At 33.7% G+C, this 27,612-nt stretch overlaps 4 protein-coding genes and 1 long non-coding RNA gene across 5 annotated transcripts; 2 read left to right on the top strand and 3 right to left on the bottom strand.

Annotated features, from left to right (window-relative positions):
- Positions 1 to 6,051: 6,051 nt before the first annotated feature.
- On the bottom strand, positions 6,052 to 7,081 carry LOC145034180 (PP2A regulatory subunit TAP46-like). The gene is made up of 4 exons (XM_078982541.1): positions 6,963 to 7,081; positions 6,566 to 6,652; positions 6,399 to 6,485; positions 6,052 to 6,320 (listed from the first exon to the last, which is right to left on the bottom strand). Exons 1-4 carry the CDS (start codon positions 7,038 to 7,040, stop codon positions 6,126 to 6,128), a joined length of 447 nt encoding a protein of 148 aa, XP_078838667.1. The 5' UTR covers positions 7,041 to 7,081; the 3' UTR covers positions 6,052 to 6,125.
- A 2,142-nt stretch (positions 7,082 to 9,223) lies between these two features.
- LOC145036421 (uncharacterized) lies at positions 9,224 to 9,640 on the top strand. Its single transcript, XM_078984867.1, has one exon. The coding sequence runs from the start codon at positions 9,224 to 9,226 to the stop codon at positions 9,638 to 9,640; it is 417 nt and encodes a 138-aa protein (XP_078840993.1).
- An 8,088-nt stretch (positions 9,641 to 17,728) lies between these two features.
- On the bottom strand, positions 17,729 to 18,612 carry LOC145034179 (uncharacterized). Its single transcript, XR_013677934.1, has 2 exons — positions 18,144 to 18,612; positions 17,729 to 18,000 (listed from the first exon to the last, which is right to left on the bottom strand). It is a non-coding gene; the product is annotated as an uncharacterized LOC145034179 (long non-coding RNA).
- Positions 18,613 to 19,918: 1,306 nt separating this feature from the next.
- On the bottom strand, positions 19,919 to 21,853 carry WTF1 (Ubiquitin carboxyl-terminal hydrolase family protein). The gene has a single exon (XM_078986649.1). The coding sequence runs from the start codon at positions 21,615 to 21,617 to the stop codon at positions 20,142 to 20,144; it is 1,476 nt and encodes a 491-aa protein (XP_078842775.1). The 5' UTR covers positions 21,618 to 21,853; the 3' UTR covers positions 19,919 to 20,141.
- A 1,038-nt stretch (positions 21,854 to 22,891) lies between these two features.
- On the top strand, positions 22,892 to 26,040 carry LOC145037895 (Glycosyl hydrolase superfamily protein). The gene is made up of 8 exons (XM_078986648.1): positions 22,892 to 23,290; positions 23,526 to 23,599; positions 23,725 to 23,805; positions 23,916 to 24,000; positions 24,098 to 24,195; positions 24,284 to 24,371; positions 24,471 to 24,792; positions 25,692 to 26,040. The coding sequence occupies exons 1-8, from the start codon at positions 23,003 to 23,005 to the stop codon at positions 25,955 to 25,957; spliced, it is 1,302 nt and encodes a 433-aa protein (XP_078842774.1). The 5' UTR covers positions 22,892 to 23,002; the 3' UTR covers positions 25,958 to 26,040.
- Positions 26,041 to 27,612: the final 1,572 nt, after the last annotated feature.

Genomic DNA, 27,612 nt, shown 5'->3' with positions numbered 1-27,612 from the left:
CAACCAGAGATCCCAGAATGGAAGTGGGAGCGGATCACTATGGATTTCACAACCAAGTTGCCCAAGACAACGGGTGGACTTGAAACCATATGGGTCATCGTTGATAGATTAACCAAGTCTGTACACTTCCTGCCTATCAAAGAAACCGACAAGATGGAGAAACTTACGAGAACATACATTAGGGAAATCGTACGGCTACATCGTGTACCTATGTCCATTATCTCCAATAGAGATAGTAGGTTTACCTCAAGATTTTGGCAATCACTACAACATTCCCTAGGAACAAGGCTGGACATGAGCACAGCCTACCATCCTCAGACTGACAGACAGAGTGAGAGGACCATCCAAACACTGGAAGATATGTTGCGAGCCTGTGTGATTGATTTCGGGAAAGCATGGGATACTCATTTACCCCTTGTCGCGTTTTCCTATAATAACAGTTATCACACGAGCATCAAGGCTGCTCCATTTGAAGCTCTCTACGGCCGAAAGTGCAGATCCCCTCTATGCCGAGCTGAGGTGGGTGATACCCAATTAGCCAGGGGGCAAGCTTCCGACAGTACTCTCACCGGTCCGGAGATCATTCGGGAAACCACATAGAATATCGTTCAGATCCGTGAACGATTGAAAGCCTCTAGAGACCGACAGAAGATCTACGCGGATAAACGAAGAAAACCTTTGGAATTTCAGGTCGGAGACCGAGTCCTTCTCAAAGTCTCACCCTGGAAGGGCTTGATACGCTTTGGAAACCGTGGGAAGCTTAATCCTAGATACATAGTGCCTTTCGAGATTCTCGCAAGAGTCGCCCCCGTAGCTTACAAACTCGATCTACCCGACACACTTCGTAACGTACATTCTACATTCCACGTATCTAACTTGAAAAAGTGTCTGTCCGACGAGACTCTTGCAATCCCACTCGACGAGATCGAGATCAACGAGAGCCTCAACTTTGTGGAAGAACCAGTAGAAATCATGGACCGAGAGGTCAAGCAAACAAAATAAAGTCGCATACCCATCGTGAAGGTTCGCTGGAACGCCAAGCGGGGACCTGAATTCACATGGGAACGCGAAGATCAGATGCAACGAAAGTACCCACATCTGTTTCCCTAATCCACAAGTGTTTTCTTACTTTAAATTTCGGGACGAAATTCACTCTAACGGGGGGATGATGTGACAACCCAATATTTCAACTCTTTGTAGTGACCTAAAAAGTCAAGTATTGTAACCACTTTTGAGTTAATAAAATTAACTTCGATATTAAAAAGTCCAAAAAGTTCCTATTTAAATTTCTCCTATGTTTAAATGTCATCAAACCATGATCGTACGTAAAAAGAACGCCCAAATCCGACTTCGTATATTGAAGTTATGATTTTTTGTCCAAGTTCAGCTTAGCAACAGACAGCTAAAAACTCGAATCGTAGATCGAGCGACTTTTGGCCGGAATGACCTAAACGAGAATCGAAGGTCTCGACAATGGTATTTCAGCGGTAAAAAGTCTGGCAAAAACTGACGTCAGATAAAGAAGTTATGAATTTTCAAAGAAATTCCTTAATCACGTCATTTTAATAAATAAATAATAAAAATAATTTCGGAATTTGCCAATGGAATCTAAATGAAAGTTGTAGATCGTAGTCTCACCTTCGCGGGGATATAAAGAACGTCGAAAACGGAGTTCGTATGAAGAAGATATGATTTTTTGAAGTTTATTTCATAAATTATAATTAAATTTAAATAAAAAATGTTGGTAATATCCGAAGGGGGAGTCAGCCTAGGGCCGAAGTACGCGCCGCGTACCCTCGTACGCCCCGCGTACTCGAGGCCACGGCCTCGGATCGTCCACGTCGCCCTATGCGAGCCTACCCCTCCCGTCCCGTCCGAAACGCGCTGCAGCCGAGGATGCGGTCAGCAGTGACGTCCCGTACGCGCCACGTACGGGAGTACGCCCCGCGTACGTGGGCCTTTCAGCAACCCTATAAAAGGGATGCGAAGGCTTCCGAAAATTTTGCTCATTTTCTCTCTTTCTCTCACGATCTTGCCTCGATTTCTGTGCCCGTTCAAACCCGAAGCTCTGGTCTTTTTGCTCAAGTCCCGAGGGTCGATTTTACTCCCGAGATTCCCGATAATCCCGAGAAAAATCCGTTTCCCGAGACGAAACTCTGCCCGGTTTTCGATCTTGCTATCTTCAAACTTCCAAGTGAATTCATACCCCCTTAAATCAACCTTTGAAATGATTTTAAATGTTTAAATACTTTATGGGGGGGGGAATACAAGTTAAATACTTATAGTTATTGCATCGATCACATGTGATTGCATTAATCACATGTGATTAATAACTAGGAAACCAATGATTTTATCACTGTTCAAACTGTTTTACTTCAAAATGTTTTACAAACTCTTTTACGTATCAAATGCTTTTATTTAAACTTTGTTTTACTACTTATAAATTGCATGCCCATATATGTATAGATATATAAGTAATGTTTAAAGGGCTTAGGAAGGCCATCCGCCCTATTTCCTTTTCGCGCACTGAGATGTGGTCTGGTGGGATTTCGGGTGACCATCCGAGGGTCGTTTCAATATTAGTTATATATCATATATACATGTATAGACATAAAAGTACTTCCATATTCATACTTATCAATACATCAATAGCTAGTTACCATCGGGGTAACACAGAACATATACAACTATACTAGAAACAGGACATATACACTATACTAGAAGCAGAACATATACGACTATACTAGAAACAGTATATATGCAACTATACTACGAGAACATATACAACTATACTAGAATTGAGAAACATTTCATTACATATACAAGAATACGACAACAATTGTGATCCACTGTATCGGAGCATGCCTTAAATGTCATGGCCCGAGTTGTAGCCAGAATTCTCTTGGAGGGAGAGCGTTGAGTTTGCGTATAGATCTATACTGGATTGACAATCCTACACCTTGCTGCTAGCTACAACCGGACCTGCAGGTCTGCGGGTGCCATACGTCATTCCGTTATTACGACCGTTCTTTATGTCGTTGTTATCAGTCGATAGTATGGTGCAATTATCACATTATACCTTAATATAAATCCGGTTTAAGGTAGTTAGTACAGCAGTAGTTCCTATAAAACAAAACTACAGTACTACAATGATTTACCCATTACATTTTGGTGATAACTTCACTTAAACTTTAATGTACAAACTATATTTTGTTAAAAGATAGTTACATTTGGGAAATTACACACTTTTACATCAAACGAGCATACAAAACAGTTAAGCCTTGGTAGAAGGCTACTTTAACAGAAAATATAGGTTTTTTCTGAGAGATTCAAACTTTTACAAACACTTACATACATTTACAACTCATACTTGCGACAGGATCAAACGTTTTGATGACAAACATCGACACTAAAACACTTATGAACTCACCAGCTTAATGCTGATAAACTCTTTCAAAATAACTTGTATTCTCAGGTCATCAGTTGACAGGTACCGATGCCAGCTTTTGAGAAGATGGAGCGCATTCAAGACTCATCATATTATTTTGATTCACATTATATTTTTGGTGTCTAAAACTGTACAGAACACGCTTGTATTAAAATTATATATTTAATGCAATGGATGATGTTGTTTGCATATTTACATTTACTGTGTTGTGATACTTTACATGACGTTCTCCACCCCAGAACGTTTCCGCCATTTGGTTTTGGGGTGTGACATTTGTCCTTTTTTTTTCTTGTTCTCATCCACCCTCTGAATGTGAGATCTACTTCCCCCTTAAATTCTGTTGTTTAGTTTGCATTACCCTTTCTAAATCCCATGTTAATCTTTCTATTAATTTGTTGTGTGAGTAAAAAAAAAGAACGCATGATTATCTTAAACTATAAACTCACGTATTCAGACCTACACTTTTAATGAACATCAAGCTAAAATCGTAAGTAGACATGTATTTCCATGGAATGATTCATGATTTGGTGTTGATCTCCTTGAGTAGCTGAATAATAATAGTCGAGACAGAATTTCATTAATTTCCCACAAGCTATCTTTCTTGAATCAAGAATTTAAAGATTTGTTGATGGGTGTTGGACCAATTTGTGTTGAATACAATTAATTAAGGATCTTGAATTAAAATGGGTACATGATTGTTTTACAAAATCTTGCTAATTAAATTCAAAAATATTTGCCAAGAATGGTTTTCAAATCTGCAGTATTTCCTTCTCCCATTTCAACTTTCTTCATTTGCTTATCAATTTCAACCATATTAAAGAAAAAAAAACATATGGCTATTTAAAAAACAATTTTGAAAATACAAGTTTGTGATGCATCATAATCTCTTTATCATTCTACACAAAAGTAACCTCATCCAATGACACAATGACACATCAGCCACAAGGAGTTAGCTTTGAATTTCCCGCACCTCGATGGTTGACATCTTTCCAATCATCAAAAGCCCTTGCCCTGTCCTCATCACCATCATCATCATCATCATCTTCATCATCTCCACCACCAGCTCTCGGCTTCCACTTGTCATTATGCCACGAAGAATTCGCTTCCTCTATCATCTTCGCAATCCTCTCTTGCCATTTATTCATCATATCCATCTCATTCATCCCAACTTCTTCTATGCTCATTGTTGGCAATCTTAAAACAAACATAAGCATTATTCAGCAACTATCAAACAACCCCTTACTGATTAAAACATTTTTATGAGAATTTTAGAAAGTGATGATACCTGTGACCAGGTTGGAAAACTTGTGCAGCAATCCTTTCCCTATCATTTGTTAGAAGAGTTCCACCACCCACGAGACTAGCAGGCCCAAACAAGAGTGGTTGTTGGTAGGCCTGTCAAATCGGGCTGTCGTGTCGTGTTTTTGTCTGACACGACACGACACGACAAGGTTTTTTGTAACATGAACACAACACGACACGATCTCGTGTTTTTTTTCACTAACACGAAAACGAACCAATTAAAAAATGACAACACGACACGACACGACAAAGATAATATTACATAACTATTATTTTATTTAATTCATATTTAATCATATATAACACGATAAAAACGACAAAAACGAAAACACGACAAATATATGCTCAATCGTGTCAATTTCGTGTGGATTTGCAAACACGAACACGACACGACACGACATCGTGTTTTTTAAACTTGACACGAACACGACACGAAAACGAATTAGAATTATGATTTCGTCCCGATTTCGTTTCGTGTCGTGTATTTTTGTCGTGTCGTGTCATAAATTGACACCCCTAGTTGTTGGTGTTTATGATCGTGCGGTTGTGATACATTTTCTCTTCCCTCCAAAACATCCTAAGCAAAAGTAGCACATGTTATCGGTGTTGCTGGCTTCATGTATCGAGCACGAGCTGCAGCGTTTCGATGCCAGTCTTGTACGGTTTTCGCGCGTTCCTCCAAAATAGCCTCCGAAATTTCAATACCTCCTTCCTACAAATAACAATAAAAATATTAATACATCAAAAATAAAAAAAGATGGAGATTTTATCTTTTTGGGAAATATTCCTCCGTACCTGCGCTTGGTTTTCCTTTATTGCCGAAAGCATCTCCTCCTCTTTCTTCAGCATTTCGATTAGATCCAGAGCCTATAACAGAAAGTGAAAAGGTGTGAATAAACAAATTGAAGCAAAAATCTGTTTCACCACATCACATGACACATTGACACTAAGGTGTTGTTTGTTTTTTCGTTACAAAAATATCTGAAGTCTGCGGACCACCTCTGCAACCCTCTGTAGCAGAAGAGGTGGAACAAACGGTTGCAGCATTTAAAAAAAATCTTTTTTTTTAACGTTTACAGACTGTTGCAGTAAGTTAAAGTAAGACGTGAAGAGGTTTGAAGCAGCTGGTTTAGCGCTACGCCACGCAGCACACGCGCATCAGTTTTTAAGTCAGAAGTCTTCTGAAAAACAAACAGTTGTGAAGGGCCAAGTGCTACGCGGCGCAGCAATAAGAGGCCAGAAGAGGTTTTTTAGAAAAAAACAAACAACACCTAAGTCACTAACCTTGCAAATAGCCAATGAGATTGTTGTAAGCCATGCCTATAAATTTAAAAAATACAAAATTTCAAACGTTAACATAATCAATCGAGTGCGTTCAGGAACTAAAAATGTGTCTAAAACCCACCTCCCTTTCCTCATCATCATCAAGCACATCATCATCATCCCTAGGAGAAAGAGTAGATGTAGAAAGGGGGGATGCAGCTTTAGTTGAACGCCCACGTCGTTCTTTACGTTCCTTTAATTCTAATAGTTTTGACTCTGCAGCATGTTGCCTCTTAAACCTAGCAATCTACAATCACCCAATTAAACCTTAATATTTCTAAAAAAAAGTTACTTACTTAATTAGTAGGAGGTAAATCTATATTACCTTCTTAGCCCTTCTATCTACAACACTATGTGTTTCCAATTCATCTTCAGGTACAAGCTCCATTGCATCACAGAATGCAAGAAATTCCTATACATTCAAAGTTAGGTATGTCATGTGTGTATGCATTATGTATATATAAACATATCTTAAATTGATAATAACAATACCTTTATCTTAGACTGTGAAACCTTCAAATTTTCTATCCTGTCATCATGCCCACTTTTCTCTATCAATTCAGCAATATAAAATGGAACCTATTCCCATAACAACCCAACTTCAAAACCCTATAAACGATATTACAAAAAGACAAGTCTTGCTATTGTATATACAACACAAAAATGAGAGCAAAGAGCTCTTTATCTTTTCATGGAGTTGATTGAGAAACAACAAAAATAAAAAAGAGACTAAGTCGTATCATTGATCATTTGATCCAACAACACATGAAGATAACTTTGAAGAATATGACATAAAATCTACGAAATAACACAACAGCACAAGCACATAAGTTCTATATGGAGAACAAACAAGGTAATGATGATGATAATGATACAAACTAGTATTTACCAGAATATATTTGAGATTTGTAGTACTGATATCTTCCTTAGTCTCGTTAGCTGAAAATAACCCTAATTTGCTAATCATTTCCTCGCACTGCTGTAATGCTTCGTAACCCTATCTCAATGTCTCCTATAAATAACAATAAAATTATGATCCCATAACATAATATACACATACATGTATATGAACTAGAAGAAGGAGAAGATATATGTATGAATACACACCTTGTGAACGGCAGAATCGGTTGCGAGAAGGTGAATTCTATGAGCCTGCTCGAGGAGTGTAGGCAGAGACATGTCTTCCATTTTGAGTGAAACCATCGTCGATCTCAAACTGTTGCAACCCAATGAAACTTGAGAAAACAAAATTCATGACAGAAGAAAACTATCTTTTTGTAGTTTCTTTCAGACATTTCATCAAACGGTTGCTTTGCATCTATATAAACTAGCCACATAACCTCGAACCAGTAAAGATTAGAGAACAACAAGAGTAAGAGCTTTAGGAAAATGAAAAAACAAAAAATATCAAGCAATTTAATCAAATGACCTGTAGTAATGCCTAGGGGTGAGCATTTGGACCGGTGACCCGGACCGGACCGGTGAACCGGACCGGACCGGACCGTTTTTTTGGACCCCCGGGCCGGTTCTTGGTTCTAAGTTTTCTATCCGGTCCGGTCCGGTTTTTTTCCCGGTTCGGTCCGGTTTATACCGGGTCCAGGACCACTTGGACATGGTAAAAAAAAAAGTTTTATCGGCCTTATTATACCAGCCTTAGCAAAAGCGACATTCCCTTTCCCATAACACGTAATAGCCGATAATTTCCAAACCAAAAAAAACCTTATTCGATGTCGATCATCTCAAATCGCAAATCGGCCCTTGTCCTTTTTGATTTCTGAATCGAATCGCAAGCAGCCAAGCAATAGTCGATGCCCGATAGTGGAGCCGCTCGTGAAACTCAAGTCTCGATTCTGATTTCTGTATCCTCAAGTCGCAAGTAGCAATTCATTTCTCTCAAGTGTCGATTCCGGATTCTCCCTCTCTCAAGTCTCAACTCTCAAGTGTCGATTCAAGCTTTCTGTGAAACTCAAGTCTCGATTCACAATTAATGGAATCAAAAACCGGAATTGCTAATTGGATTGCACTTGATGATGATGAAATTCAAGTAAGGGTTACGATTTTTGGTTCTTTTTTTGTTAAATTTTGTTGAAATAACAAACAATATTGTTATATTTAGTTGAATACTTGTCAAAACAAAATTATTGTTATTATATGTAAACTAAGGTTATGTTTTTTGGTTGAATTTTGTTAATATTTGTTGAAAATTATAAAGTATGTTGCTACATTTTGTTGATTAATTGTGAAAAAGTTTGTGTTTTGATTGCATGTAAACTAGGGTTATGATTTTTTGTTGATTTTTGTTAATTTTTATTGAATGTCATAAAGTATGTTGTTATATTTAGGTTATTTGTTAGTAAAAAAAATTTATTGTGATTGTATGTAAAGTAAGGGTATGTTTTTTGGTTGAATTTTGTTAACATTTGTTGAAAGTTATAAAGTATGTTGCTATATTTTGTTGATTAATTGTGAAAAAGTTTGTGTTTTGATTGCATGTAAACTAGGGTTATGACTTTTTGTTGATTTTTGTTAAATTTTATTGAATGTCATAAAGTATGTTGTTATATTTAGGTTATTTGTTGGTAAAAAAAAATTATTGTGATTGTATGTAAAGTAAGGTTATGTTTTTTTGGTTGAATTTTGTTAATATTTGTTGAAAGTTATAAAGTATGTTGCTATATTTTGTTGATTAATTGTGAAAAAGTTTGTGTTTTGATTGCATGTAAACTAGGGTTATGATTTTTTGTTGATTTTTGTTAATTTTTATTGAATGTCATAAAGTATGTTGTTATATTTAGGTTATTTGTTGGTAAAAAAAAAAATTATTGTGATTGTATGTAAACTAAGGTTATGTTTTTGTTGTTGATTTTTGTTAATTTTTGTTGAAAGTCATAAAGTATGTCGTTATATTTTGTTGATTAATTGTGAAAACATTTTTGTTGCGACTATATGTAATGTAGGATACGAATGTTGATGAAGAGGAATTTATTGAGGATACACCACAAATCAATTTAGTTGATGATTCGGCAAAAGATGATCAATCAAATGTTAACAAACGAAAAAGAACAAATAGCAAAACAAAAACAAGTCACAAAAAAAAAACAAACAAGTGGCAAAGAAACATCCTCTTGTTGGGACTCATTTGATAAAGTTATGATAAAAGAGGATGATGGTATGGAAAAAAGATATGGAAAATGTCAATGGTGTGAAAGGCTACTAAAGGCGGATGTGGAAAGGAACGGGACTTCTAGTTTACTCAAACACGTAGATCGGTGTCAAAAAAACCCGAATAAGCTACAAGATCCAACTCAAACCAAATTGAATCTAAAAAAGGAGTCAAATGGAGATACTAGTGTTAAAACATGGAAACACGATGATGCAAGGATCAAAAAAGCATTACTTAACCTTTTTGTGGTAGGCGAATTACCTTTCAAGTTCGTTGAAAACGAGGCTTTTGTGGAATACACCAATGCACTTAATGCTAAGGTTGTGTTGCCATCTAGACATACAATATCCCGAAATGTTTCCAAATTTTACATAGAAGAAAGAACCAAAATGCTTCATTTTTAAGTAACCCAAAGACCGCTATACATTTGACAACGGACACTTGGACGTCTTCTTGTCAAAGGACTACTTACATGGTGGTCACGGCTCACTTCATAGATGAGAATTGGATGATGCACAAGAGAATTATAAACTTTAGGGAGATAGATAGCCATAAGGGAGAGGATATGGGTCGAGAATTACTCGATTGTATTCGTGGATGGGGAATGAAAAATGTCATGACCATTACCTTGGACAACGCCACTACAAACGACAAGGCAATGGACTTTTTGGTCAAAAAGTTGCCCAATCTTTACGAGGGTGGAAAGCATTTCCAAGTTAGGTGTATGGCTCACATTTTAAACCTTATCGTAAAGGATGGACTAAAATACCAAAACTATCATGTTGAGTGTATCCAAAAGGCGGTACAGTACATTAGATTGTCACCACAAAGAATAAACAAGTTCAAGAAGGCGATGAAAGATTGTGGCTTACAAACGAAGAAGTTTCTATGTGGTGACACTCCTACCCGATGGAACTCGACTTTTGAGTTATTGAAGTCGGCATATGAGTTACGAGAGGCATTTACGGAATTTGGCATAAGAGGTAATATTTATTTTTAAGTTATATATCATCTTTTCAGCAAAATTATTAAGATTTTGTTTAGACTATAATTTTGTTTGTTTATGTATCTTTGACAGATAAATCATATGAAAGGGATCTCGGTAGAGTACCGGAAAATTATGACTTTGAAGTTGTAACCGAAATGGTGAAATTCTTTGAAAAATTCAAAACAAAAACAGAGCTTGTTTCGGCTACATCAAAACCTTTGGTAAATCTTTTTATCAGGGAAGTCTTAGATGTGGACATACATCTAAGAAAGTGGTCAACCAAACCAATGTTTCTCGATATGGTAAAAGATATGAGGACGAAATACGAAAAGTATTGGGGTGCATACAACAAGATGAATGATTTTATGTACTTTACGGTTTTACTTGATCCTACCACCAAATCACCTTTTTTGTTACATGCTTTTAAAAAAAATGATCGGGTACATGGAACCATCATTGACCTCCGCGAGCATGGACATAAAAGCACGTCAAATGGTCCGAGAGGTTGAGAATAGGATGGAAAATTTATTTATGACCTACTTGGAACGATTTGACAGCGGTGGATCATCTCAACAAGAAGCGAGTCAAATAGCCATTGATGTTGATGATGATAATGATTTTTTCGGTGATTTTCTTTGTACGGGAGGTAGCAACTCGGATCCAACGGATAACGAGTTACGAACTTATTTGAAAGAGAATATAGTTAATTATAAAAAAGATTTCTCAATTCTCGGGTGGTGGAGAGTAAACGCAATTAGGTTCCCAACAATTGCTCGGATGGCGAAAGGTGATTACTTTTTTTTAGACTTTCATAATTTATTTATAAATTTATGTTATTACAATTTAATTCTTTGTTGTTAGATATATTGGCGATACAAATCTCAAGTGTAGCGTCCGAGTCCGCGTTTAGCACATGTGGTAGAGTTGTAAGTGAGTATCGGACTAGTTTATCGATGTTGATAGTTGAAGCTTTGTTATGCACCCAAGATTGAGTGAGAAAGTTTACAAATCCGATAATTGACAACGTTGATGACATCTTGAACGATGATGATATAGCTTTGGGTAAAAAAAAATTACAAGCTTTGTTCTTTTTTTATACAATATTACTTTTTATTAAATACTAACAACATTTTCATTTGTGTTTATGTAGAGATTGCACAAGCTTTAAATATATATTACATATTGATGACAATGATAAGGGGAAGAAGCCAATGGAAGATTAAATTATGAGTTTATGAAGTTTGTTGTTTTGATTGCTTTTAAAGTTTAAACTTTAAACTATGTTTTTTGTTGCTATGGTATTATTTTTGTATGTTTGTGTTTAAATTGTTAACTTTTGTTGGTGAACTTGAATTATATGTTAGTTGTTTTTATTTGGAAAATTAAGTTTGCAAGTTATAATATTTTACATCAATGCAGATTACTTATACTCTATACAACTAAAGTGGTACCGGTCCAAACGTGTCCAAAAACCGGAAAACCCGGACCCGGACCCGGACACGGACATGGACACGGACACGATGCATCCGGTCCGGTCCATGGTCCACAATTTTCTCCATAACCGGTCCGGTCCAAGAGCTCCGGTCCGATCCAAATGCTCACCCCTAGTAATGCCAATAAAAAAAAGTCCAAGCTCATACAAAATGACCTGTCCCCTGTAATTAAAACGAAAAAAGTACAGAGAATGAAAATTACCTGGTCGATGCGGAGGTTAACAGTGGTGGTGGTGGTCGATGCGGCGTAGTGAGCTGAGGAAGATGATGAGGTAACGATGGAAAGAGGAAGCGATGAAATAATTGTGGTCAATGCTTGCCACTGTAAATAATCCGAAAAAAGCACTGATAGAATAATAAAGTTGCAAAGTCGATGCAGGTTAACGTTGGTGGTGGACTGGTGGTCGATGCGACGGAGTGATCCGAGGAAGGTGATGGGAGAGATCTATGGAAGCAGGAGGCGATGAAGAAATGGAGGGGTGTGATGTAAAAGATGGAGGTTAAAAGCAAAGATATTGTCAAGATTCAAGAATATCATTAAATTTGTAAATTTTTAAGGTTTTATTCTTTTAAGGTTTTACCCTATAATTTTTAGTTTTATTTTTTCAACCGTTTGCTACTTTATCTAAAATAAAATTTCTTAGAAAACCTTTGAGGTTATTTTTATGCTCCGTATTAGCTGAAAAACTAGCTATTAGTTGAAAAGCTGGCTAATAGCTGAAAAGCTAATTGTTAAATAAAAAACTAAAAAAATGACGTTTGATTAAACTAGCTAAAATATATAAAATTACATTAAAGAACATTACATTTAAGAGTATTGTTTCCTCTCTTTCAAAAAAAAAAAGTATTTGTTTATATAATTTATTAAGGGGTATACTTGAAAAAAAAAATTAAAAATCTCCTAAAAAATTAGTCTAAATAGTTTTTCAAAAAGGTAACTTATAAGCTACATTTTAGCTTATCAAACACGACAACATAAAAAAACTTGAAATAGTTGTGGAGCGCCAAACACAGTTTTAATGAAATAACGTTCGCAACTGTTTTTGGTTTTACTTTAAGTTTTAGTACATTTTTTCAGTTTTATGGCATAATATATAAGCCTTAGCATTTAGCAAGTTAACCAAACAATATTTTTGTAACTAAAGCTATTTTCGTTACAAAAATATATACATAATTAACGTTATTTAATCAAATTTTGTAATCCTAATCTAATAAATAAGTAGATTTTTGACACGTGTCAATTGCTAAGGGCCTCCCCAAACTAATTTTCCCGCTCAAAACTTCAAACTGAAATTCCACAGTTTCGCTTAAAGTCAAACATATTATGACTAATCGAATCGACAGTATCCAAAAAATTCAGCAAGAAATTAGGAAATCTTCTATTGTTCCTATTGTTCGACCGTTTCTTCTCCAATTTCGCCAATACTTTTGGAAACCAAATTAGTGATTGAAATTTTAAAACACGTCAAATCCCTAAACATTTCTCCATTCCGAAAAATCAGCACTCATTGATTAGCTATATCGGATTTAATTCCATGGCAATCCATTAATTCTAGCTCCTTATTCTCTTTTTGTAACCCTAGGTATAAAAAATCAGCCGCTTCATTCCAAAAATATATCTCTATACTTTTGTTTAGATTAGGCTTCTTCCGGTTTTGGCTCTCCCAATTTTGCTTTTCAATGCAGGCTTTTGATTTTCTGAAACATCATATGGAAATCTATATCGTTCTCAATATTATATGCTCGAGTGCTGGATGTGCGTACATTTAGGGTTCTCGGTATATCAATTTTGATTGTGTACTTTCTTCTTCAACTTCACTGGTAATGAAACCTCATCTACAACTTTTATCTCTATTCATTACTTTTGTTAAATTGTATCTAATGTACAGATTTGATTTTATATTATCCGAGAAGGTAACGAAAGTGTGTATTCATGAGGATTGAGGATGGGGAACTTCCGGCCGCCTTGGCACCTGTTCTGAGTTCGATAGCCTTTTTTCGACCAAAATTGAATTTAATTCTACAGATAGGAAAGAAAGGGTCAAAATCATCCAAATATCATTTGCCATCAGGTAAATATTTTTCTTAAGTTGTGTGTCTGATAATGATTTCTATGTTGCTGTTGTGTAGTTTATTTGTCTATTGCTGTTGTGTATAACAAAGACATCTTAAATCTGCACTAGCTTATAATTAATATTATTGTTATACCAAGCTTCATCAAGATAAGCAATGATACTACCAGGTTTCTGCAATATAGATACAACTTTAGAGTTTTATGGTTAAAATAATGAAAAATATAAATAAATGTAGTTGAAAGTGACTATACCTTTTCGATGAGATCTAGAACATCTTGGGTATCAACAAATTGAATGTAACTCCAATTGATAGCCTTTCTTTTTATTCTTTTTGCTCTATCTTAAAGGCATGTCGTTGTTCAAACAACTCATGCTAATAGTTAGTTATTTTAAAAATAATTATCTGGTTGAAATGTTGCTGCAAATTCTCATTTGTAAAGTTAATCGCAAATTGCTCAAAGTTGTATGTATCATGAAATGGAGACAAGAATAACAAATGTGACTTGTTAAATCTTTTCAAAGTCAAAAATGGTAATACATTATTTGAAACTAGGTTACTAACCTGTACACTTGAAAAAATAAAATAACATTTATAAATTCTATTTTCTGTTTTAAAAGTTTCATATCATTACATTGTTTTTTGTTTTGTTTTGTTTTTTTTTTTTTCAGTTTAAGTCGGCTAAATTAACATAAGAAATGATAAATTATGCCATTTTTTCCGAGAGTTTCATATTAGTAAGAGGTTCTTTTTTTATAGTAATTAAGAGGTCCACATGACAAAAAAGAAAAAAAAAATATGTCAAAATGACCAAATTGACCAATTATAGCAATGTACTTTGAAAGGAAAAAAAATGAAACTACACGCTATTATCAATTAAGCAATGTATGTAGTTGTAATGGGTAAATTAATAAAAAAAAAAATCAAAAATATTTATTAGTTTTTAAGATTTCGAATTATAAATATTTTTTTTCTCACTAGAAATGTCAAAGATTGATAAACAATTAAACATGGTGGTGGTCAAGGTAAAGTTAAATAGTCGCTGGTGAATCTTGGTGTTAAGGTTAGAAATCCCTTAAACCAAAAAATGATATTTTAGGCATAAGCATTTACTTATTATTATTATTATTATTTAAATTGTGTATTAAGAATTTTTGACAGATTATACCACATGTAGTATCTTTGGCTAAAACAACGGATAAGAAGATACTTGGTAGCCATTCAGGTATAAAAAGTTGATATTTTGTTAGAGTTTTTTATTGTTATTATTATTTATTTTGTCATGTTAATTGCTAAATAATTATATATTTTATCAAAACTTAGACGGCCTCAGAGATTTTTACCTTTTGTAATTGGTAATCACATTCCCTTGACACCATATTGATAGATATGAAACCCGAGAATTACAAATACATTTCCTATATTATATTCCCTTGATAACATAATTTTTTTTTCCTTTTGTAATTGGTACCTTGAAATTTGTTTTCTTAGTACTAAATAACTCACGACCTAAACAAACAAAAAGTATTTATCTTTTTGAGTAGTAATGAATTAATAGTAGTGTCGTTTGCTCAATATTTATCACTAATTTTAATTTTTATATCTGGTTGGTTGCATGTTAGACATAAATTACATGCATGATGTGGCATAGGTTAACGGGTTTTTTTACAGTCACTGTCCATGTGAAAAATATACGTATTTTGCTGTTTGGAGATATTCATTCTGCAAGTACTTATTTCTCCTTTCATCATATATGTTTAATGTACATGTATTAACATTGGAGGGTTGACTGTCATGTGTTATTAAAACATTTCTGTTAATTATAGGATCACAGTAAGAAAACATCATGCGTTTTAATTTTAAAAATTGGGAACAGTTGAATGTTCATGCCCAGTTGTGACTTCTTGCATATTCGTGATTTAGCTAAGGTTTTATAAGGCCATTAAGAAATTTAGGAGTTGTGGACAATCGGACACATTAGGAGTAAGTTGAAATATTGTATTGATAGTTGTGAAACTCAAATAGAACACTCAATGATTTAGACAATTAAAAATTTAGACAAAAAAACTTATATCTTATTAATTTAATAAAATTTTATATATCTTTTGATTTTTAATTATCAATATTTTTTTTCTTATCCATAGTTTCCACTGCACAGTACATTTTGCGTTAAATCATTTTTAATCTATATTCAAAAAAATAACAATGTAAAAAAATTGATTGTGTATTACAACAATGTATTGTAAAATATACCCAATTATAGCATCATACTTGTGTCTCTACAAATATCTTCTGACGCTCAATGCCATTGGGGCTGTTGTGATGATTGCTTCATAATTCCCAGTCACTCTCATTGTTAAAGTGTTGGTAGGTGCTATGCATTTAAGAGTTAGTTGCTAAAGTTTGTTGCATCTTTTTAGGTTCTCAAGTTATTTAGCCATGACTTCTTTAAAACTCAAATTGAATCATAATTTTTCTTATTATTATTTTCTTCATTAAGACATTATATAATTGACAAGAAATGACAATGTATTTTTGTTGATTTACTTATTATAGCATCACACTTTTATTTTTTCCTGTTGTAACATTGTATTTTAAAAAATTACCAAACTATAGCATGCCATCCAATTAGATTTGAATATTGTTGCTTTTTTTTTTTATTGCAAACCACTTATTATGTATTAGTTTTGGTATTTTAATTTGTCAATCCGTGTATCACACGGGTTTTAACCTAGTTAATACAATATATATTATTAACACTTATTTTAGGTCGACCGCACGTCTTACACTTGAAATAATCTATATACTTATGTTTACTTGATCAACTATTGTGCATATAAAACAAGATTCAATTTTTTAGATCAGTTTTGTCTTTTGATATAATAATCCCTACAAAATACTTAGACAAGCATGAACAATATGATACCTTAAGAAAGTACAAATTTTGTTTTATAAACATCTTTTGGTATATTTTGGTACATTTTATGGCCATTGAATAGAAATAAAATGGTTCATCTTATTCATGTATGTCCATGACATGTTATTGAACTATTTTAAATGTCAAAAAACTTCCTAACAATTCTCAAGAAACTTCATTAAAATGGTCAACAAACGTTACTATTTGATTCATGCCAAGTGAGGCAAACTACCTAAACCACAAACAAAATTAAAACTCAAGAAACTTTATGAAAATGGTTAAAACTGTACTATTGATTTATGCCAAGTGAGGCAAACTACCTAAGCCACAAATAAAGTAAACTAGTTCAAGATTGAATTTGAAGAAGGGTTTTATTGATTTATTAGCTTTTTAATAAGTCAAAACTTTAAAATATGTTTGAAAAACTAATAAAAATATTAAAACTTTTGAAAATAGTTTTTTACCACCCTATAAAGTTATTTTTCATAATTCACAATATTTTGATTTTTTAAAACATCTTATAACTTATAAAGATGAAAAAAAAAACTATAATATCTTCATTAAAATCTAACCCTTTTAGCTTATAACTTAATATTTTTACATAAAATATTATATATAAAAATATTAAATAGTTCTAAATATGTAATATATCTTTTTGGCCATTTGACATATATAAGTTAATCTAAACATTTGAAGAAAAAAATTATCGTCCTGTAGCTTTTTGTCATCACATAGTTAACTAAACATTTTTAAATTTTTTGTAATTACATAAGCTAATAAGCATTTTTATCAAAGAAATGTTTATTAAGTTCAATAAGCAAATCCCAAACACCTTAAATAATATTCTCCAATTTCTTTATAACACCTTTAGCTTCCTGGTCTATCTTGATCCTATACGCATTTATGTATCTTTAGTTCAAAATTACCACTTCATCCTCTTCAACTTCATATGACTCATTTGGAAGTTTTGGATCAAAACATTCAACAAATTAACATTTTTTCTTTGGATCCTACATAAATATTAACAAGCAAATAGGGTTCATAACATTTATTGCTTCAGTCTAACAGTTAATGGAAAAACATTTACCACAAAATTAGGTGCAACTCTAAACCTTGGTGTAGGGTTATCCTATACAAAGAGGTCCTAATTCGTGATTGTAAACCTCAATCACAAGGATATTGAGAATGCACCTCCATATTTGATTTAGATAGGTAAGAGGAAGAAGACATGGCCTAGATTTCCTTATTTGATCGGCGTTGTGCATCCATTCTCGAGTTGGATTGAGAAGCAATCTAGGTTTTAAATAACACCATATATGTGTAAGTAACTTATTATGTTAAAACCCATTGCCATGTAAGATATGATACAATAAAAAATGCCAAAATACATACATGAAGAACAGTTAAGTATAATATCCAATCCATAATGAACTTACGACATTAGTTTGTCCATTGATGCATTTGACCGCTTCATACACGATGATGGATATAACAAGACACGTGATAAGAAAATCCAATAATTATTATGAATTTGAATCCCAAGCATTGATATGATGTTGGCGAGTGACGAGATCGTCCGAAATAAAGAGTCTTCAACTCAATAAATGATGCTTATGTTGTCCTTATAAACAATAAAAAACAATAAAAATGTTTGTTTCATTAGAATATAAAGTTAAAATAAACACAAGAATATAGATTCATTTGCTCTTGCACGATGAATTATACCAAGAACAAAATATCAAATCTATAAGACCAAATTTGTCGTCCCTCCTTCGAAGAGCTTCTATTGTGCCATAATTTACACACACAACGCCACAAATGTGTGAAATAGGAAGGCAAATGAGAAGCCCTTGAGGGAGAGTTAACAACTTTTGCCTCAAGTGAACCCCATAATCTACACACACTACACCGTGGATGTTTGAATTTGGAATGGCTTGGCCATTGGCCTTTTATAGGAGGTTAGGATTGATGTAGGTGGGGTTTGACTTTGTTGCACAAAGTCAATTCCTTGTGGGTGGAGAATAAAACATCTAAAAGATCTTATCTAAAACTTGGCAGTGGATAAAAGAAAACATGTGTCATTACATTTTTTGCCCTATATGGACTTTTAGCATTTTCGTAAATTGGCAAAAAAACAAGGTCTTCACGGTGAATTCAACCCCAAAGTAGCATAGGACCAAGAGCATCAAGGCATCCAATGGTAATGCTCCTAATCTTCATATCTCAAATTTGGAACAAAATCTTTCAGAGTAAATTACATGAATGGTCCCTATGGTTTGGGGTAGTTTGTGTGTTTGTTCCTAACTTATTATTTTAATTCGGAAGGTCTTTACAGTTTGTTTTTGTTATGTGTTTGGTCCCTATCTTACCTAAAAAGATTATTATTTGAATAGAAAAATTGTAGGATAAGTAAGGTAACATGAAGGGGTGTGGTTGAGGGTATGTTTATTTAAATAAATTAAAAAATCAATGGCAAAAATAATCTTTTTAGGTAAAACAAGAACCAAGCACATAACAAAAAAAAACAGTAGATACCTTCTGCGTTAAAATAATAAGTTAGGTACCAAGCTTGCGAATTACCTAAGCCATAGGGACCATTCGTGTAATTTAGCAGGGTTTCAAATGTCAATTGGAGAGGCATCTAAAATTGCAACCATATCTTTAATCCATAACACCCAAAAAGTTTTCAAACATGTTGGGAATATGGCATTTCAATTACATTTAATTCAACTAGTTGCAAACTAGCTTTGCCTAACAAATAATTATGATGCTAGATCTCATTCCATTAAACTACATACAAAATATGGTGAATGCAAAACAATTTCATCCCCTTTTATCCATCTCCACAACAAGAATAAGTAAGAAATAGAAGCAAAAAAGCTTGGTTGAGATGATAGAGTAATGTATTCTTTAATACCAACAACAAAAAACGAACCAATCATATCATATTAAACAATAAGTAAATGCGGTAAATTAAATTCCATGGGTTGTATAATGGAATGTTGAAATCCACCGTTTCAAAGGATTTTGTGAATTCCAGTAATAACCAATTCCCTACTTATTCGCAATCAAAACTCAAAAAGCAAGATTGGAATCCAATTCCAATTCCATCCAAATCCCACAAAATCCAACAATCCAAGACTTATTATTTGTTTTTTCTATATCTGATCTAACAAATTTCTTTAAAACAAGAACATACAATACACTCCAATTTCGAATAAACACTACCACAAATAATTCAGTTTATAGTTTCATAGCCATTTGTAGAACCTTACATGTAGCATTGAGAGGAAAACAGAAAGTGTCCCTAGTACATCAACACCACTCAGCTTCACAACAAATGTAAATTACATATTTGCCCTCTCATTACAAACGAGTCACCTTTTTGCCCCTTATGACTCAAATCAATGTATAAAGCAACACAATATCAAAACTTACCATCTTTCTCTTGGCTTTCCATCTGGAAACACAGGATCATGAACTTTTTCTTCATCTTGATTTGCTTCTTTCCTTTGATTCATTTTCACATTTTCATCATCTTCATCAAAATCAGGAGGCATATCATCATCATCATCATCATCATCCATTTCATTACTCACCAACTCATCAAGATCCGACCAATCCTCTTCTTCCACCTCATCCTCTTCATCACCACCACTCTCATCACTTTTCACCACACGCCCTCTAAACCTCTGAACAGAAACCAAAGCACGAAGCTTCTCTTTAATAATCAACAACCGATTTTTATCAACCAATTGTGAATCACGATATGCGTCTCTTAAAAACACAGAATCACGGTCTCCTTTTAAAGACACATAAAACATATCAGGGTGTCTTATAAGCATCCCTCTAAGTTGTTGACTGAATCTAAACTCTTCACGAAAATGAGTCAAATGGTCAACTAAAGTTCTTTTTTCAACTGTAAGACTCAATATCTCGTGTACAACAGCACAAGCGTGTTTTTCTTTTTCAGCACTACCAGGTCTTAATGAGGAAAAATCTGAATAAGGTGAGATGAAAGGCATGTCTCTAAATTGAGAAATACGTCTCATTTCACCTTTTGAAAGTTGAAGACCCTTTGGAAGTCTCACTCTGTTGAACTTTGGTGGTCTATCAATGATTAAATCTCTCTTTTCTGCTTCTTTTGCTAGTTTATCTTCTTCTTCAAGCTCTTGAAATGAGACTGCGAGTTCAGGGTCCCAATGTGTTAGCTCTAAAGATGGGCCTCTATCGGTTCTTACAACCCTAAAGTACTGTGGGTACCTTTGACAGATTGTGTCACGGAACTCTAATGGAAGGCCAAGATCGTTCTTCAAATGAGCTATCTTTTCTACAAGGATTCGTTTGTCTAATGACATCATTAGTAGTTTTCTTAGTTTAACAACTAATAGATCTTCCATTTCGTTTCTGACCTTCATTTCTTCAAGATACAATCTTTCGGCTTCAGGTGTTAGTTTGAATCTGAGGGAGTAAACCCCTTCTTCTTCGATCTCAAATACACCAGGAAACTTTCTCAAAAGTGCGATGAAGCGTCTGCGTTTTTGAAGCCCTAATGCTTTTCTAAACCTACCTAAATCACGAAGTTGCATAACTCTATCGGGTTGAGTCAGTAAGATTTTTCTGATTTTCATAACTAGTTTCAGCTTCTTGTCTCTTTGAATCACGTTGTCGAAAGGAAGCTCTTTCCTCCTCTTCACTATTGCTTGAATCGGAGAAATACGGACATGGTTTTTCCCAAAATTACCGCCGAAACTCCCCGCTTGTAAATTCAAACTCTTCCCTAAAAACGGTGTCTTTTCAAGTGGTGTTTTAGAAACTGAAACAGGATTCTCCAAGGAAAATCTAGGTTTTTGAATTCGAGATGTTTGGTGTGATATGAAGAAAGGTAAAGTGGTAAGAGATGATGCCATTTGAGGTCAAAATTGCAATAACTTTAGCAAATCACAGAAGGAATTCGTCATGCAGATATGTAGCTATCATTGGAAAGCTAAAACCTTGCGATATATACGCAGAGAGGGAGAGAGATTGATGAAATAAGGACTTACAGGCTACCGTGTACGATTGGGGATTAGGGTTTATAAAATCTGAACACGTTGATATGGGGTTTATGTGATTGCTCTCGCCTTATCTTCCTCATGAGTCATGAAACTAGTAGGGTGTTTGGCTTAATTTTAAGGATTTTTTTTAAAAGAACTTTTTACAAAAATTATTTTTTAAAATGTGTTTGGATTGATTTTTGAAAGGAAAAAATAAAAAATTAAAGTGGTGGTTTAAGTTTTACATGTAAAATGATAAAAAAAAAAAAAAAAAAGATATGTTTAGGGTAGATGAAGGGTATATTGGTAATTTAATATTTTTAGCTGGTGAAAAGTTATGAAAAATTGGAAAAAGTCAGGTAATTCTGACTTTTCAAAAAAACTCAAATTACTCTATGGAAAAAATCATTTACAAAAGTCTTTTTCCCTTTGTCAAACATCTTTTGAGACTTTTTCTAAAAGATAAAGTCAAAAGTCATTTAAAAAGCTATACCAAACACCTCTAGATTTTGGGGTATATTACCGATTTATTAAAAATTGCATTCTGTACAAAATTAGACCCTCTAGTTATGAAACTCGCACATATGGGCCCTTATCCTTGCATACAATATTTTATGGATCAAGAGTGCAACAAATAATGACAAATACTAGAACTAATTAAGTTAGTAACCTAGTTAAAAGATTTGTGTATAATAGTCATAACGAATCATAAAGAACTTGTTCTAAGACAAACATATTAAGGTATGAGACTCGAAACATATAGGATTATGAGGCATCGTAATAAAAGACACAATAACAAACAATTTAAAATATAACCATATAGTTAGTAATTCGTTTCACTTTCATTTAAATCACTGAATGAAAAATTATCATCTAAATAGATATTTATTTCACAACCAACTTGATTAGATAAAAATTAAGATGATTCTATATACGTGTTGAGATGCATATTCTGTGATGATTTATATATAATATTTTTTTTTTAACAATACATGATAATTTATATTTTATATAGTTGTACGACTAAAAAAATATTACGGATAAATCACTCCCGTTTTTATAAATGTTGCATGTTAAATTTATGAATTTAATAGAATCACAATATGGATCGTAATACATATATTATAAGTTAAAAATGAATATGCAGATTTACAAATAGTCCAGGGAGCAGTTTTATATGAAACTCAAAGGGGTTTAAGGGGTTCTCGCTTCTCACTCATCGGTAGATCTTGCCGGTAATAATCGGAGGAAAAACGGCGATGGCGAAAAAACAAGGCCGGCGAGCAGCGGTTAAGTCCGACCGCTCCGACCGCCGATCAAGCAGTTCAGTGCCTTCAAATCGCGAGGATTCTTCTAGCCGTGTCATCAACCCTAACAAACGGCTTAGTATGCTCAACACTTTACTCTTCCTGATCGTATCTCCTGCCATTTCATCATATGTATACCGTATGCTATACGCTTCGAATACGGACCTAGATTCTTCGCTTCCGTACGTATACCAACGAGGCTTAGTGAAGACTGACATCAATTACCAAGAAATCCTCACTGTATGCACTTAACTTGCTGAATTGTTCAATTTTTTTTTTCTGAATTTCTATCCTCTAACAGCAAATAGAAAATCTTTAGAGCTCAATTATAAAGTAGTTCATGAAATTCCACTGAATTTTTAAGCGTCCGTAAAGAATTTGCCAAGTTTTGTTCTACAATTGCTCTCTGTTGTGAACAAAAGAGTTGTAAGTTTCATTATCTTTCTTGTGTTTGTTAATCAATGAAGTGATTCAGGAAAATGCAAAAGTTTCAGAGAATACATCAATTCGGCATTTTCCAAACCCCGTGCTGGCTTACGTTACACCATGGTAACCGACACTTCATTTGATCTACGTGTGTTTGTAGATTTTGGAGATGATAGATATTAGATAGTTAGATCCACCACTGATTTTCTTTTCATTTTCCCAATTACATCTTCAGTTCAATTGTGCAGGAATTCAAAGGGATATGATCTGGCAAAAGAGTTCAACTCTAAGATTACACATATATCACCAGTGTGGTATGATCTAAAAAGGTACTATTGGATTATGATCATAAATCCCATTAGCTTCTCCATCCTTTGTGTTGAAACAGCTTGCTTCTTTGCTACACATTTTCACATTCTCTTGTCTTGTGTTCTTGTAGTCAAGGAGCTGAGTTTATCCTGGAAGGAAGACATAATGTTGATAAAGGATGGATTTCAGATCTTCGAATGAAGGGAAATGCTCTGGTACTTTCACCTCACCTATTTTCATACCAGTGTTAAAATTTATGATAACTAATTTATCTCATTGTTTCTTGTTTCCATGTTGGCTCATTATTGACAGATTTTACCTAGATTTGTACTTGAAGCTATTCCTATGGACATGCTAAAAAAGAAGAAACAGAGGGCTAAAGTAATTGACCTTATTATAACCGAATGCAAGTAAGCATTTCTGCTATTTCAAGTTTCAACCAATTCTAGTACTTCCATGCTAGTCTTTTTACTTAATTTGGTCTTTTTGACATTACAGGGAGATGGATTTTGATGGCATTGTTCTAGAATCTTGGTCAAGATGGGCTGCATATGGTGTCTTGCATGATCCACACATGCGGAAACTGGTTGATTGATAAACTTTTTATAGTAAAAAAGTTAATAGAGGAAGTATATGATTTCTAACTTTAATTTCCAATTTTGATTAAATATGTTTACAAAATCAGGCACTTCAGTTTGTTAAAAAATTGGGAGAATCCATGCATGCTGTGGGGAATCTGCAATTAATATATGTTATTGGGCCACCACGTTCTGATAAGGTCCAAGAGTATGATTTTGGGCCTGAAGATCTACAAAGCTTGAGTGATGACGTGGATGGTTACTCCCTTATGACTTATGACTTCTCAAATCCTCAAAATCCAGGTCCCAATGCACCATTGAAGTGGATCACTTCTACTTTGCAGCTGCTCCTTGGTGGCTCTCAGAATTTGTCTCAAAAAATATTTCTAGGCATCAACTTCTATGGGAATGATTTTGTTCTTCAAGGAGGTATGTGTTTGTGTCATATCATACAAGGGCAAAATAGTCATTTTAGGGACGAAAACTGCAACGAAATGAAACCACAGGAGGGCAAATTTGCAACAAAATCTATTTTTTGGACAAAACTCATGACAAACAGTATAGCATAGGGACCAAAGTTGTAATTTACTCAACTTTTTATTAGCATTAGTCCCAAAAGCTATCATATGAGAGCAAAACAGCCATTTTACATTGGTTACAGACCAAAACCACAACAAAAAGCAACCATAGGGGCAATTTTGAAACGACTTTTTTTACCAAACCAATAACAAATGATATGGCATAGGGATTAAACTTGTAATTTACAAAAATGAAACCACATGGGTGTATGTGCAAAAAAGATTTTCTTTGGAAAAACCCATAACAAGCAGTAGATCACATGATCAAAATTTGTATCAACGTTAATCCCATAAAAATATCATATAAGGGCAAATTAGTCATTTTACACGTGTCAGAGACCAAAACCGCAACAAAATCAAACCATATGGCCAAATTTACAATACAAATGTTTTTTGGATCAAACCTGTAACAAATGGTTCAGCACAAGGACCAAACTTGTAATGTATTCAATCTTTTTTATCAACATTGGTACTTCCAACAATTCAACAAACATATAAGGATAAAATAGTCGTTATACACGTTATAGGGATTAAAACTGCAACAAATTGAAACCACGACAACAATTTCGCATCGAAAGGAAAAAAAATATTGGACCAAACCCATAACAAACAGTAAAAAGTACAGAGACTGAAGTTATAATTTACTTAATTTTATATTAATACATGTCAATATCAATAGTCTAATATATTTCAAACACAGTACAAACTGTGAAAAAATGGTTGGTGTTTTGACTTTTGTGTTATTTGAAGGAGGTTTGGGTGGTGGAGCGATTCTTGGAAGAGACTATCTTTCTTTATTGGAAAAGCATAAGCCAGAATTGCAATGGGAGAAGAAAAGTGGGGAGCATTTTTTCTTGTATTCTGATGAAAATAATAATAACATTGTGAAACATGTTGTGTTCTACCCATCACTTATGTCCATTGCAATGCGGTTGGATGAAGCTCGATCATGGGGTGTTGCTGTTTCCATTTGGGAAATCGGTCAAGGTTTAGATTATTTCTTCCATCTTTTGTAATTTACTTAGATCTTCTAGTTTCAAACTTTAGGATAAATATTTAATCCAATTTTATTATAATATCCTTCTCATCTTTTGTTTTAGATTCATGTATAATCATTTTCACCTCAAATTCCATTTCTCTATTATGGTTTAAGATTTAGGGTTTAGGGTTAGATACAATTCACTGTAATTTGTGTATCATTTTGATTTTTGATCGGATGAGACTTAACTAGATACGTAGTATTACATTAAATACATTTATTAATGTTTACATTGAACTTGTTGCTCGTTGATGATGATTTTTTAGAAATATCTTATTGAATTAAGCATATTGATGCATGTATCGTACATGGCCTAATAATACAAATAAAAATCAAGAACGCATGTAGTACGCCTAGTACATGTAGTACAAGTTCACATGGACTGATTGTAACATCTAAGATTTTACAATAGAGGTGTGATTAGATTAGACCGGACTAAGAGCATATACAATAATAGTTTTTTTTATTTGAGATTTTGCAAAAACTAACTAAAACCAAATAACACACTTAACTTCCAAAAAATGTCCTAAAAAAAGGACGTTTCCAAAACTGATCAATGAGTTCGCAGAAGGGCTTCCGCGGACTCATCGTCACTGCGGATTTGATTTTGTACTACAAACTCATGTTATCTGTCAAAAATAGGGATTTTTTTTCTTCATAATTTCACGTGTGTCTGCGGTACGTAACATCAGTCCGTAGTAACCTTTGCGGAATGATATTATGTACTGAACTGAACAATATAAATCCTTAAAAATCATATTTTTGTTCTGGAAAATTAATAGTGACTTTGGTTTAAAAAAAAACTTAAAAGGAACCTAACATAAGTATTATGAACGTGATATACCTACTCTACAATTAACGTAGACATTCGTACTATGAACCTAGGGAATGCTCAAACTATCTATATAAATTATGTAAAATCAAACAAATGACAATCGATTGTTGTGGAAGTTCTTTGATTAAATCCAACACATGACAAAGTGTGATTGAGGAAGTTTAGCGATTATAACGACCTCAATGAACCTAAATAACCCGGGAAGAAAAATTTATGCTTGTCCAAAAATGTAATGTTGTTTTTCATTTTTTTTTTCTCTTATTCTCGTTGATCTGAAACAATTGTTTCAAAATTTTCACATGGACCAAAATGTTGTTTATTTGTTGTGTTAGTGATGAAAAAGGTCATAACAATTTGCGATTGGTTAGGCGGATCTTGAAAGGCCAAATAAGAAGTTGGAGATTTGCTTAGTTAGGAGTTGGGGTTTTGTATTTTGACTTCGATTGTGTTTTTATATTTAGGGATTATGTTAGTTAGATATGTATTAATTTGTGATGGAAACTAAAAGTATAATATTTAAATAAAGTACAACACATTTGCAGCTATCGTACAAATTATTAAAACATACATTTCAAATAGATAAATCAATTTATTAAGTGGAAATATCACTTCCCATAATATAGTATCGCAAAGTCTATTTTGTAAGATAAGTTACGTTAGTTAGCTTTGTATTCCTTTGTTACCTATTATACATCTATCTTAAAATCTAGTTAACAATGATACATTTTATCTTGAACCCCAAAAATATTAACCATTTTGTGCCGATAATTAATAACATAATATTTAGGTGATTGTTA

Source organism: Lactuca saligna, chromosome 3, assembly GCF_052625555.1.
Source record: "Lactuca saligna cultivar CGN05327 chromosome 3, ASM5262555v1, whole genome shotgun sequence".
NCBI classification, from domain to species: Eukaryota; Viridiplantae; Streptophyta; class Magnoliopsida; order Asterales; family Asteraceae; genus Lactuca; species Lactuca saligna.
Note: the sequence above shows the minus strand (reverse complement) of the source record. Positions and strands in the feature narration are given on the sequence as shown.

Excerpts from the sequence above, each read along its gene's own strand:
- LOC145036421 (XM_078984867.1), top strand. The coding sequence starts at position 9,224 with ATGATAAAAGAGGATGATGGTATGGAAAAAAGATATGGAAAATGTCAA.
- LOC145037895 (XM_078986648.1), top strand. The coding sequence starts at position 23,003 with ATGGCGAAAAAACAAGGCCGGCGAGCAGCGGTTAAGTCCGACCGCTCC. Across the intron at positions 23,291-23,525 it reads ATTACCAAGAAATCCTCACT|GAAAATGCAAAAGTTTCAGA; the intron begins GTATGCACTTAA and ends GAAGTGATTCAG. Across the intron at positions 24,372-24,470 it reads ATCCACACATGCGGAAACTG|GCACTTCAGTTTGTTAAAAA; the intron begins GTTGATTGATAA and ends TTACAAAATCAG.
- WTF1 (XM_078986649.1), bottom strand. The coding sequence starts at position 21,617 with ATGGCATCATCTCTTACCACTTTACCTTTCTTCATATCACACCAAACA.
- LOC145034180 (XM_078982541.1), bottom strand. The coding sequence starts at position 7,040 with ATGATTAGCAAATTAGGGTTATTTTCAGCTAACGAGACTAAGGAAGAT. Across the intron at positions 6,486-6,565 it reads TTTCACAGTCTAAGATAAAG|GAATTTCTTGCATTCTGTGA; the intron begins GTATTGTTATTA and ends TTGAATGTATAG. Across the intron at positions 6,321-6,398 it reads TAGATAGAAGGGCTAAGAAG|ATTGCTAGGTTTAAGAGGCA; the intron begins GTAATATAGATT and ends GGGTGATTGTAG.